Below are 12,396 nucleotides of genomic sequence, written 5' to 3' on the forward strand. Positions count from 1 at the left end.
AGACAGTCCAGTTTCTCTCCATATGAGTCTGGGTCCCCAGAGTCTCGCTCGGAACTGGAATTCGGATCACTCAGGAGCTTGTGTCTCCCTCCTGCTTGAAAAAGACAGCCGCATCCTCAGTTGCCAGCCCTTTGCACGCACCTCCGTACCTCTGCACTTTACTTCCGCACCTCCTCTGAGTCTCAGTGTGCTTTTATCTTTCCTTCTAGTTGTAGAATTTCCACTCATCCAGATTTCCTGTGGTTCTGCATGATGTCCATTTTGTCTTTTAGTTGTAGTTTTGAAGTGGTTGTGCGAGGCAGCAATTTCAGGTGTTTATCTATGCTGCCATCTTGGTTTTCTACCCTATGTCTTTTGATTGGGGCATTTAATCCATTTACATTTAAAGTTATTATTGATAGGTACTTGTTTGTCACCATTTTATTCTTTATGCCTGTGTTCCTTCTTCCCTTCCTAGTTCTTCTTTTTACTGTAGACCCTTTAGCATTACTTGCATTGCTGGTTTGGTGATAATAAATTCACTTAGTCCTTTTTTTCTGTGAAGCTCCTGATTTCACCCTCAATTCTGATTGATAGCCTTGCTGGGTACAGTATTCTTGGATTCAGTCCCTTCCTTTGCATGACTTTGTATATTTCATTCCATTTACTTCTGGCCTGATATGTTTCTGTTAAGAAATCAGTCGCTAGTCTGATGGGGGATCCTTTGTAAGTATCTTTCTGTCTTTCTCTGGCCACTTTTAAGATTCTTACTTTGTTGTTGGTGTTTGCCAATCCTATATAATAAAGAGGTAATATGCAAATTGACCCTCATGCACTCACAAGATGGCTGCCTATGACCAGGCTGGCAGGGGGGTTAGTGAGGGATGACCAAATGACTGAACAAGCAGGCTCTGTGGGGCGACCAGGCTGGCAGGGAGGTTTGTGAGGGATGACCAAAGAACTGAACAGCAGGCTGTGACTAGGCCAGTGGGGAGGCTTTGAGGGGCAACCAGGCCAGCGGGGAGGGCAGTTGGGGGCAACCACGCCAGCAGGGGGGGACAGTAAGAGGCTACCAGGCTGGCTGGGGGTCAGTTAGGGGCTACCAGGCCAGCAGGGGTGCAGTTGGGGGTGATTAGGCTGGCAGGGGGAAGTGAGAGATGACTAGGCCGGTAGGGGGGGTAGTTGGGATTGACTAGGCCAGAGGGGGAGGGGGCAGTTAGGGGAGACCAGGCTGGCAGAGGTGGGGGCAGTTAGGGATGACCAGGCTGGCAGGGTGGCAGTTAGGAGCAACCAGGCCAGCAGGGAGGGGGCAGTTGGGGCGACCAGACTAGCAGTGGGGGGAAGTTAGAGGGGACCAGGTCAGCAGGAGGGGCAGTTAGGGGCAACCAGGCAGGCAGTCAGGTGAGCGATTAGGAGCCAGCAGTCCAGGATTGTGAGAGGGATGTCCAAGGGGTCCCAGATTGGAGAGGGTGCAGGCTGGGCTGAGGGGAACCTCCCCATGCACGAATTTTGTGCTCTGGGCCTCTAGTTTAATTATAATGTGCCTTGGTGTCGGTCTTTTGGGGTTCATTTTGTTTGGAACTCTGTGAGCTTCTTGGACTTGTGTGAGTTTTTTCTTCCCTATATCAGGGAAGTTTTCTGTCATTATTTCTTCAAACAGGTTTTCTATTTCTTGCTCAGTTTCCTCTCTTTCTGGCACTCCTATTATGCGGATGTTGTTTCATTTCATGTTGACCCAAAGTTCTCTTAGGCTCTCCTCCTGTTTTTTAAGATTTTGTTTCTAGATGCTGCATTTGCTTGGGTATTTTTTCCTGTCTTGTCTTCTAGCTCACTGATGTGGTCCTCTGCTTATTCTAGTCTACTGTTGATGCTTTCTATTGAGTTCTTTATTGCAGTGATGTCATTTTTCATTTCTTCTTGGTTCTTATTAATTTCCTCTTGGTTCTTACACATATTGTTGAATTTGTCTTCCAACTTTTTCAGCGACCTTATGACCATTTCTCTGAATTCTTTCCCTGTCATATTGCTTGCCTTCATTTAATTTACTGCCTTTTTTGGTGATGCCTCCTTCCTTTTGTATGTGGGCTGTTTCTTTGTCTCCCCATGTTTTCTCCTCTCAGGGTGTCTGGTTAACTAGCTCTCTCTCTCCTGCATTGACTTTCTCTTGGCGAAATCTGACCTTTCCATGAGAAAGTGCAGAGTTCATCCAAGTCCATGTATTTGCACTCCTTCAGACCCGGTGTTTGTGGGTTCATAGCTGGTCCCTGGGTGTTGTGGTTGTAGGGTCCCAGCAAGTATCCAATTCTTCCTGGTTGAAGGTAAGGCTAGGCTTCTGATCACAGCCACTCTCCCCTTCAAGATGGCGTGGTCTCTGCCACAGAGCAAGTCACTCCGGGAGAGATTTCAGCAGCAGTGGAGGCTTCCCCGTCAGGGAAGCCTGGTCCAGCAGCCCCAACAGTCCCTTGGAATATAGCTGTCCCTCACAAATAAACACTCCCCGTATGTCCAGACACTCTCCTTTCATTCTCTCACTCACACACTATCTTGCAGCTTGCCTTCCCATTGGCAGCTATCTTTGATTCCATTCCAATTTTTATTTCTTAATACCTTCATCTTTTTACCCAGTTCCCCTATCCCCTTACCATCTGGCAACCATCAATTTGTTCTCTGTATGTATAAGTAGGTTTCTGTTTTGTTTATTCATTTATTTTGTTCTTTAGGTTCCACAGATAAGTGAAATCATATGGAATTTGTCTTTCTCTGTCTGACTTAGTTCACTTAGCATAATACCCTCTAGGTCCATCCATGTTGTGGCAAATGACAAGATTTTATTCCTTTTATGGCCAAGTAATATTCCATTGTATATCTGTACCACATGTTCGTTTTTATTTTATTTTTTTTATTCTCACCTGAGAATATGTTTTTCATTGATTCTAGAGAGAGAGGAAGGGAAAAGGAAAGAGAGAGGGAGAAACATTAATGTGACAGAGAAACATTGAATGGTTAACTCCCCTATGCGCCCTGACCAGGGGTCAAACCCTCAACCTGAGTATATGCCCTGACCAGGAATCAAACTCACGATTCTTTGGTGCCTGGGGCAATACTCAAACCACCTGAGCCACATTGGCCAGGGCAATACCATATCTTCTTTATCCATTCATTTATCTATAAACAATTGAGTTGCTTTCGTATTTTGGCTATTGTAAATAACACTGCAATGAACATAGGGATGCATATATCTTTCTTAATTAGCGTTTTGGATTTCTTCAGATAAATACCCAGAAGTAGGATTGCTGGCTCATATAGTAGTTCTAATTTAAAGTTTTTGAGGACCCTCTATACTGTTTTCCATAGTGGCTGCACCAATTTGCAATCCCAACAATAGTGCACAAGGGTTCCCTTTCTTCCACATTCTTGCCAACATTTGTTGTTTGTTGATTTATTGATGGTAGGCATTCTGACAGGTATGAGGCAATATCTCATTGTGGTTTTAATTTGCATCTCTCTGATGATTAGGGACATTAAATATCTTTTCATATGTCTATTGGTCATCTGTATGTCCTTTGGAGAAATATGTATTTAAGTCATCTGCCCATTTTTTAATCAAATTGATCTTGTTTTAGGTGTTGTGTGAGTTGGCAAATATCTTGTCTTATTCAGTAGGCTGTCTTTTAGTTTTGTTGATGGTTTCCTTTGCTGTACAAAAAGTATTTAGTTTGACATGATCCCATTTGTTTATTTTTTCTTTTGTTTTCCTTGTCTGAGGGGACAACCCCCCAAAAATAACACTAAAAGCTATGTCAAAGAATTTACTGCCCATATTTTTTTTTCCTGGAAGTTTTATGGTTTCAGGTCTTACATTTAAGTCTTTAATCCATTTTGAATTTATTCTTATATATGGTGTAACAAGGTGGTCCAATTTTAATATTTGAACATATCTGTCCAGTTCCCAATACCATTTAAAAAATATTTTTATTGATTTCAGACAGGAAGGGAGAGGGAGAAAGAGATACAAACATCAATGATGAGAGAGAACCATGCCTCCTACTGGGGATCAAACCAAACCTTCTGCTTTATAGGTCAATGCACAATCACTGAGCCACACCAGATGGGCCCAACACCATTTATTGAACAGACTGTCTTTACCTCATTGCATATTTTTGCCTCCTTTGTTATAGATTAAAGTTGACCATATAGGTGGGCTAATTTGGGGGCTCTCTATTCTGTTCCATTGATCTATGTCTATTTTTATGCCAGTACCATGCTGTTTTGATTACTTATGATAGCCATGTAGTATAGTTTGATATCAGGTAGGATGATACCTCTAACTTTCTTCTTTCCCAAGATTGCTGAGGCTATTCAGGGTTTTTTGTGATTCCATATAAATTTTAGGATTATTTGTTTTAGTTCTGTGAAAAATGCAATTGGTATTTTGAGAAGTATTTTATTAATTCTCTAGGTTGCTTTGGGTAGCTTGTACATTTTATTTATTTGTTTGTTTGTTTGTTTGTTTATTTTCACACCTGAGGATATGTTTATTTTTTATTTATTTTTTATTTGTTAATCCTCACCTGAGGATATTTTTCCATTGATTTTTAGGGAGAGTGGAAGAGAGAGGGAAAGACAGAGAAAAATATTGATGTGAGAGAAACATAGATTGGTTGCCTCCTGCATGAGCCCTGACCATGGCCTGGGCTGGGGAGGAGCTTGTAATCAAAGTATGTGCCCTTGACCAGAATTGAACCCAGGACCCTTTGGCCCACAGGCCAATGCTCTATCCACTGAACCAAACCACCTAGGGCCTGAGGATGTGTTTATTGATTTGAGAGAGAGAGAGAGAGAGAGAGAGAGAGAGAGAGAGAGAGAGAGACATTGATGTGAGAAACATAGATTGGTTCCCTCCCGTACATGCCCTGACCAAGGATTGAGCCTGCAACCTAGGTATGTGCCCTGACTGGGAATCAAACCTACAACCTATTGATGAATGGGATGATGTTCCTATCAACTGAGCCACCTGGCCAGGGTGGATAGTATGGACATTTTAACAATGTTAATTCCTTCTATTCATGAGCATGACATATGCTTTCATATTTTTGGCATCTTTTTCAATGTTTTATAATTTTCCAAATAGGACTTCACCTCCTCAGTTACACTTATTCTAGGAATTTTTTATGCAGTTGCAAATGGGATTGTTTCCTTAATCTCTCTTTCTGATACTTCATTAATGGTGTATAAAATGCAACCAATTTCTGAATATTAATTTTGTATCTGGCTACTTTACTGAATTCATTTATTAGTTCTAATATTTTTTGTAGAATCTTTAGGATTCTTTTTATATAGTCTCATGTCATGTACAAATAATGACAATTTTACTTCTTCCTTTGCATTATGAATGCCTTTTATTTCTTTTTTATCTATTTTCTGTGGCTAGGACTTCCAATACTATTTTGAATAAAAGTGGTGAAAGTGGATATCTTTGTCTTGTTCCTGATCTTAAATAAAAGGATTTTAACTTTTCACTGTGGGATCAGGCCTAAACCAGCAGTCGGACATCCCTCTCACAATCCAGGACTGCTGGCTCCTAACTGCTCACCTGCCTGCCTATCTGATCGCCCCTAACTGCCCCCCCCTGCCAGCCTGATCACCCCTAACTGCCTCTGCCTGCCAGTCTGATCACCCCTAACTTTCCCCTACCATCCTGGTCACCCCTCACTGCCCCCCTGCTGCCTGGTAACCCCCAACTGCCCCCCCTGCTGGCCCGGTACCCTCACCTGCCCCCCTGCCAGCCTGGTAACCCCTAACTGCCCCCCCCCTGCCGGCCTAATCACCCCACGCATCCTGCTGTTCAGTCGTTTGGTCTCCCTCACTAACCCCCCATGCCAGTCTGGTCGCCCCACGCAGCTGGCTGTTGAGTCATTTGGTTGTCCTTCACTAACCCCCTGCCAGACTGGTCACCCCCAGCTGCTCCCCCCCCCCCCGCCCCGCTGGCCTGTTTGCTCCCAACTGCCCCCCCTGCTGGCCTGGTCATCCCATGCAGCCTGCTGTTCAGTCATTTGGTTGTCCCTCACTAACCCCCTGCTGGCCTTGTCACCCCACGCAGCCTGCCAGCTTTCTGTTCGGTCATTATTGTTACTGTGATGGTGTCCCAGACAATTTGCATATTCCTCTATTATTAGTATAGATCGATATGGTCATATGAATTTTATCTTTCATTTTCTTTATATGGTATATCACATTAATTGATTTACAAATTTTGAACCAACATTACATACCAGAAATAATTTGATCATGGTATATGGGCTTTTTGATGTATAGCTGAGTTTGGTTTATTAATATTTTGTTGAAGATTTTTGCATCTATGTTTATCACTGTTATTGACCTATACATTTATTTTTGTAATATCTTTGTCTGTTTTTGGAATCTAGGTAATGCTGGTCTTAAAATGAGCTTGGGAGCCTTTCCACCTCTTGAATTTTTAGAAATAATTTGAGGAGGATAGGTGGCAATTCTTCATTGAATGTTTAGTACAATTCATCTGAGTAGCTATCCAATCCAGGAATTTTGTTTGTTATGAGATTTTTTTTTTTTATTACTGATTTGATTTTGTTAGTAGATATTGGTCTGTTCATATTTTTTGTTTCTTTTTGAATCATTCTTGGAAGACTATCTGTTTTTAGGAATTCATTTCCACCAGATTGTACAACGTTTTGGCATATTATTGTTCCTACTATCCTAATATATAAAAACCCTGGGTCAAAATGACCAGTAACGATTAAGGCTCGACCAACCAGAAGTCAGTCCTGCAGTCAGCGCTGGGTTGCCATGGCAACCCAGTGCTAACTGCTTCTGCTGCAGGAGTGGTGCCCCAGCACTGACTGAGAGGGGCCAGAGAGAGGCCTGAAGAGAGAAGCAGGGACTGATCCATTGCCTCTGAGGCAGCTTTTGATCAGCACTTGCCTCTCTCTTTCTCTCCCAGTCTGGCCAGCAGCTGCGCCTCCATTTCTCTCCAGGCCTCCACCAGGACTGATGATCAGCCCTGCCTTTCTGATCAGGCCCCATTGATAGGCCCAGAGATGCTGACTGGCATAGGAACCAACCAATCAGAACCAAATGTGGGTGCTGTGAAGAACCAATGGCTACCTAGGAGGCAGAACTTCTGATGTTGACTGGCATAGAAACCGACCAATCAGAACCAAATCTGGGTGCTGTGAGGAGCCAATGGCTGCCTAGGAGGCAGAACTTTTGACACTGACTGGCATAGAAACCAACCAATCAGAACCAAATTGGCCAGCAGAGGAGGGCAGTTGGGGGCAAGATCAGACTTGCAGGGGAGGGCCATTGGGGGCGAGATCAGGCCAGCAGGGGAGGGCAGTTGGGGGCAACCAGGCCGGAAGGGGAGGGCAGTTAGGGGCAATCAGGCAGGCAGGCAGAGGCAGTTAGGGGGTGATCAGGCAGGCAGGCAGGTGAGCAGTTAGGAGCCAGTGGTCCAAGATTGTGAGAGGGATGTCTGACTGCCGGTTTAGGCCTGATCCCTGGGCCACTGGGAGCAGGCAAGTGCAGCCAGCAGGCAGCACCCAGCAGGGCCTGCTTGCCCATCGCTGTGGTGTGGAGCAAGCAGGCCCCGTAGAGAGCAGAGAATCACAGGGAGCAGGCCTAAGCTGTCAGTAGGACATCCTCTGAGGGCTCCCAGATTGGAGAGGGTGCAGGTCGGGCTGAGGGACCCCCCCCGCCCCGTGCACGAATTTCATCCAGGCCTCTAGTATCAAAATAAAAAGCTTTTGCACAGCAAAAGAAACCATCAACAAACCAACAAGAAAGCCCACTGCATGGGAGAACATATTTGCCAATGTTGTCTCTGATAAGGGTTTAATATCCAACATTTACAGGGAACTCATACAACTTAACAAAAGGAAGATAAACAATCCAATTAAAAAAATGGGCAAAGGACCTAAATAGACACTTTTTGAAAGAGGACATACAGATAGCCAAGAGACATATGAAAACTTGCTTGAAGTCACTAATCATCTGAGAGATGCAAATCAAAACGACAAAATCATCTCCCACCTGTCAGAATGGCTATCATCAACAAATCAACAAATGACAAGTGCTGATGAGGATGCGGAGAAAAAGGAACCCTCTTGCACTACTGGTGGGAATGCAGACTGGTGTAACCACTATGGAAAACAGTATGGAGTTTCCTCAAAAAATTAAAAATTTGACCCAGTAATCCCACTTCTAGGAATATATCCCAAGAAATCAGAAACGCCAATAAGAAAGGATATATGCACCACATTGTTCATAGCAGCACAATTTACAATAGCTAAGATTTGGAAACAGCCTAAGTGCCCATCAGCAGATGAGTGGACTAAAAAGTTGTGGTACATGTACACAATGGAATACTTCACAGCTATAAAAAAGAAAGAACTCTTACCATTTGCAGCAGCATGGATGGAGCTGGAGAGCATTATGCTAAGTGAAATAAGCCAGTCAGAGAAAGATAAATATCACATGATATCACTCATTTGTGGAATATAATGAAAACATAAACTGATGAACAAAAATAGAGCCAGAGAAAAAAATATTTTAGAATATAAAATGGAATATAGAAGTAATCCTATTATTTGCCAATTTTTAAATATTTCCTACAACTGTTGTGATATTATACTATTTAGTACAGTTTTGGTAATATTATCATATTTAAAATATTTTTCTTATAATATTAATGTTTATTGCATGTAATATTATATTTAAAACTAGAGGACTGGTGCACAAAATTCATGCACAGAGGGGGGGTTCCCTCAGCCCAGCCTGCACCCTCTCCAATTGGGGACCCCTTGGGAGATGTCTGACTGACGGCAGTCAGACATCCCTCTCACAACCCTGAGACCCTACCCCACCCAATCTGCAGCCTTACCCAAGCTGTTTACTTTCAGTCTGTGTCTTTCAATCTGAAGTGAATCTCAGGTAGTCAGCATATGAATGAGTCTTGTTTTCTTATCCATTCAGCCACCCTACATCTTTTGATTGGATCATTTAATCCATTTACATTTAAAGTGATTATTGAGAGGTATGTAGTTATTGTCACTTTATTATTCACTAGAGGCCTGATGCATGAAATTCGTGCATGGGTAAAGTTTCTAGGCCTGGCCAGCAATCAGGGCCAATCTTTGGGGTGACCAGTAGGGTGATCAGGGTGCCCCCACTGGCTGGCCTGGTACCACCCGCTCGCCAGCCCCGACCCCTGCCACTACCACCAGTGGCCTCCCTCTGTGGGTCGTCTGGTGGGGTGATCTGGGGGGCCCCCCAGCACCTGCCTTGGCTGGTCTGGGGCCTGCAAGCTGGGTGCTGCTCCTGCATTGAGCATCTGCCCCCTGGTAATCAGTGTGCATCACAGCAACCGGTCCTTCCACCGGCATTCTGCTGTTCGATCAATTTGCATATTAGGTTTTTATTATATAGGATATTTATGTTATGTTTCCCCCTTCTTCTTACTGCAGTCCCTTGAATATTTCTTATAACACTGGTTTGGTGGTGAACTACTTTAGCTTTTTCTTGTCTGGGAAACTCTTAATCTGTTCTTCAATTCTAAATGATACCTTTGCTGGGTAGGTAATCTTGGTTGTAGGTTCATGCTTTTCATCACTTTGAATATTTCATGCCAATCTCTTCAGGCCTGCATAGTTTCTGTTGAGAAATCAGTCTTATGGGAGTTCCTTGTAGGTAACTAACTGCCTTTCTCTTGCTGCTTTTAAGATTATATCTTTGGCTTGCTCCCAGCTACAGCTCCACCATGGCTCCCAAAGGCAGCTCCAAGTAGAAGTCCAAGGAGGACCTGCTCCTTTAGGATTTCAGTTGCAACCTCTCAGCCAAGTCCCCCACACTCTTCTTCGGGAACACCTTCATCATGTCTGCCATCCCCATCTGGTTATACTGGCAAATATGGCATATGGATCTTATTCAGTCTGCTGTTTTATACAGCGTGATGACACATGTAAGCACTTATTTGGTAGCCTTTGCCTACAAAAATGTGAAATTTGTACTCAAGCACAAAGTAACACAGAAGAGGGAAGATGCTGTTTCCAAAGAAGCAACTCAAAAGCTTTCTGAAGCTGATAATAGAAAGATGTCTCAGAAGGAAAAAGATCAAAGAATCTTGTGGAAGAAGAATGAAGTTGCTGATTATGAAGCTACAATATTTTCTATCTTCTATAACAACACTCTATTCCTGGTCTTGGTCATTGTTACATCCTTCTTTATATTGAAGAACTTCAACCCCACAGTGAACTCTATTCTGTCCATAAGTGCTTCATCAGGTCTCATTGCCCTCCTGTCTACTGGCTCCAAATAGACGATGTCAGCTTCACCCTTGGCTTTGTATCTATGGGTGGTCTGTGGTATATGGAAAAGTAGCCAGGTGATCAGGGTGGGAGACACATAAGATGTTTTTGTAGTCTGGAGCTTGAGGTTTGAAAGACCCATCAAAATGTAATTCAGTATTTGTTTAATGGCTCTTTTTTGACAAACTGTTGAAATTACATGAATTGAAAAGGAAACTCAGAGTACCAGGACATTTATTAAAAAGGCAAATGTGTCTGGCAATGCACTATAAACACAAGAGGAGAAAATAACTTGTTTCCTTGATCTGTCAGAGATCACAGTAACCTGGACTGAACTGTTAGTATTTGCTATATTAGCAAGAAGTTAATAACTGGTTCTGTGTGTTCCAAGCACAATATTACAACTTTTTTGGAACCATAAATATCGGAGTGAATTCTCTTTCCTCCCCTTACTCCTGCCTGGGGGGTGGGATTGAACTGCATATTTACAAATCTCTGAATTTGTGATTTGAAATAACTCAATTAAACTTAAAAACATGGTTTCTCCAATTTGGGGAAAAGAAAGTTAAAAAAAAAAGATTATCTCTTTGTCCTTAACCCTTGGCATTTTAATTATGATGTGTCTTAGTGTGGACCTCTTTGTGTTCATCTCTTTATGGACCTGCACTTTCCTTACTTGTGTGTCTATTTCCTTTGCCAGTAGGGAAGTTTTCCATTATTATTTCTTCAAGTAGGATTTTCAATCCTTTGCTGTCTTTCTTCTCCTTCTGGTACCACTATAATGTGAATTGGTAAGCTTGAAGTTGTCTCAGAGGTCCCTTAAACTATCCTCCTTTTTAAAAGTTATTTTTTCTTTTTGGTGTTCTGATTGGGTGTTTTCAGCTACCTTATATTTGAAATTGCTGTTTAGTCCTCTGCTTCATGTAATCTGTTGATTCCTTCTAGTGTATGCTTCTTTTAGGTTATTGCATTCTTTATTTCTGACTGTGTTATGTTTTCTATGTCCTTTTTACTGTTTTCTCTCTCTTTGTTAAAGTTCTCACTGAATTGAGCTTTCTCCCCCCCAAGTTTATCAAGCATCCTTATAACCAGTGTTTTGAACTCTGTATCTGATAGGTTGCTTACCTGTTTCATTTAGTTATATTTCTGGAGTTTTCTCTTCTTCCTTCATTTGATATATGTTTCTTTTTCTTCTCATTTTGGCTGCCTCTCTGTGTTTGTTTCTATGTATTATGTAGATGTGCTACATTTCCCAGTCTTAGCAAGGTTGCCTTAGGTAGTAGGTGTCCTATAGGGCCCAGTGATGCAGTCTCCCTGATCACTTGAGCTGGGTGCTCCAGGAATGTTCCTTTTATGGTTTGTATATGTCCTCCTGTTTCAGTTGAGTCTTAATTGCTCTTTCCATACCAGTGTGTGGAGTAGATCCTCAAACAGGGGATGACCTTATGGAGCAGAATTCATCCACCCCAGCAGGGCTCTGGTGCCTGCCAAGATCAACCGTTGGATATGTTGTTTGTGACGTTAATCAGGTGATACTCTGTTGTGGTCTGAAGAAGGCCACCAGGTGTGTTAGTTCTGGGGCCTATTGGGAGGGGCTCTGGTGCAGACTGATGTCATCCACTGCTTATGCCCAACGTGGGGCCATCTCTTAGGAACTACAAAGCCATCTGCAGTTGGTAGCTGCCTGAGCTAGGCCTAGAGGTGCATGTGAGAGGACACATTGTGACCAGAGACTGGCTGCCACCCACACTGGGCCTGAGGCTGCTTAGCAAGAGTACAAGGTATGTCAAGGCCAGCCACTGCATGCCTGGGGCGTGCAGAACTTGAAGAGATTTTTGTTTTTGTTCATTCTCACCAAGGATATTTTTTCCATTGATTTTTTTTAGAGAAGAGTGGAAAGCAGGGAAGAAGGGGGAGAGAGATATAAAGATAGATAGATGATAGATAGATAGATAGATAGATAGATAGATGATAGATAGATAGATAGATAGATAAACATCAATGTGAGAGAGACACATCTATTTTTTGCCTCCTGCACATGCTCCGACCAGGGCCAGGGGTTGAACCTGCAACCCAGGTA

General features: G+C 42.9%; 1 protein-coding gene across 1 annotated transcript; it reads left to right on the plus strand.

The window, feature by feature from the left end:
- Nucleotides 1–9,769: 9,769 nt before the first annotated feature.
- On the plus strand, nucleotides 9,770–10,327 carry LOC308247718 (translocon-associated protein subunit gamma-like; the record flags this gene model as incomplete). Its single annotated transcript, XM_080667173.1, is given in 3 exon segments — nucleotides 9,770–9,793; nucleotides 9,797–9,820; nucleotides 9,824–10,327. Coding segments are annotated over 3 exon segments (552 nt in total).
- Nucleotides 10,328–12,396: the final 2,069 nt, after the last annotated feature.

The sequence above is a fragment of the Plecotus auritus genome (assembly GCF_963455305.1).
Source record: "Plecotus auritus genome assembly, chromosome: 1".
NCBI lineage: Eukaryota > Metazoa > Chordata > Mammalia > Chiroptera > Vespertilionidae > Plecotus > Plecotus auritus.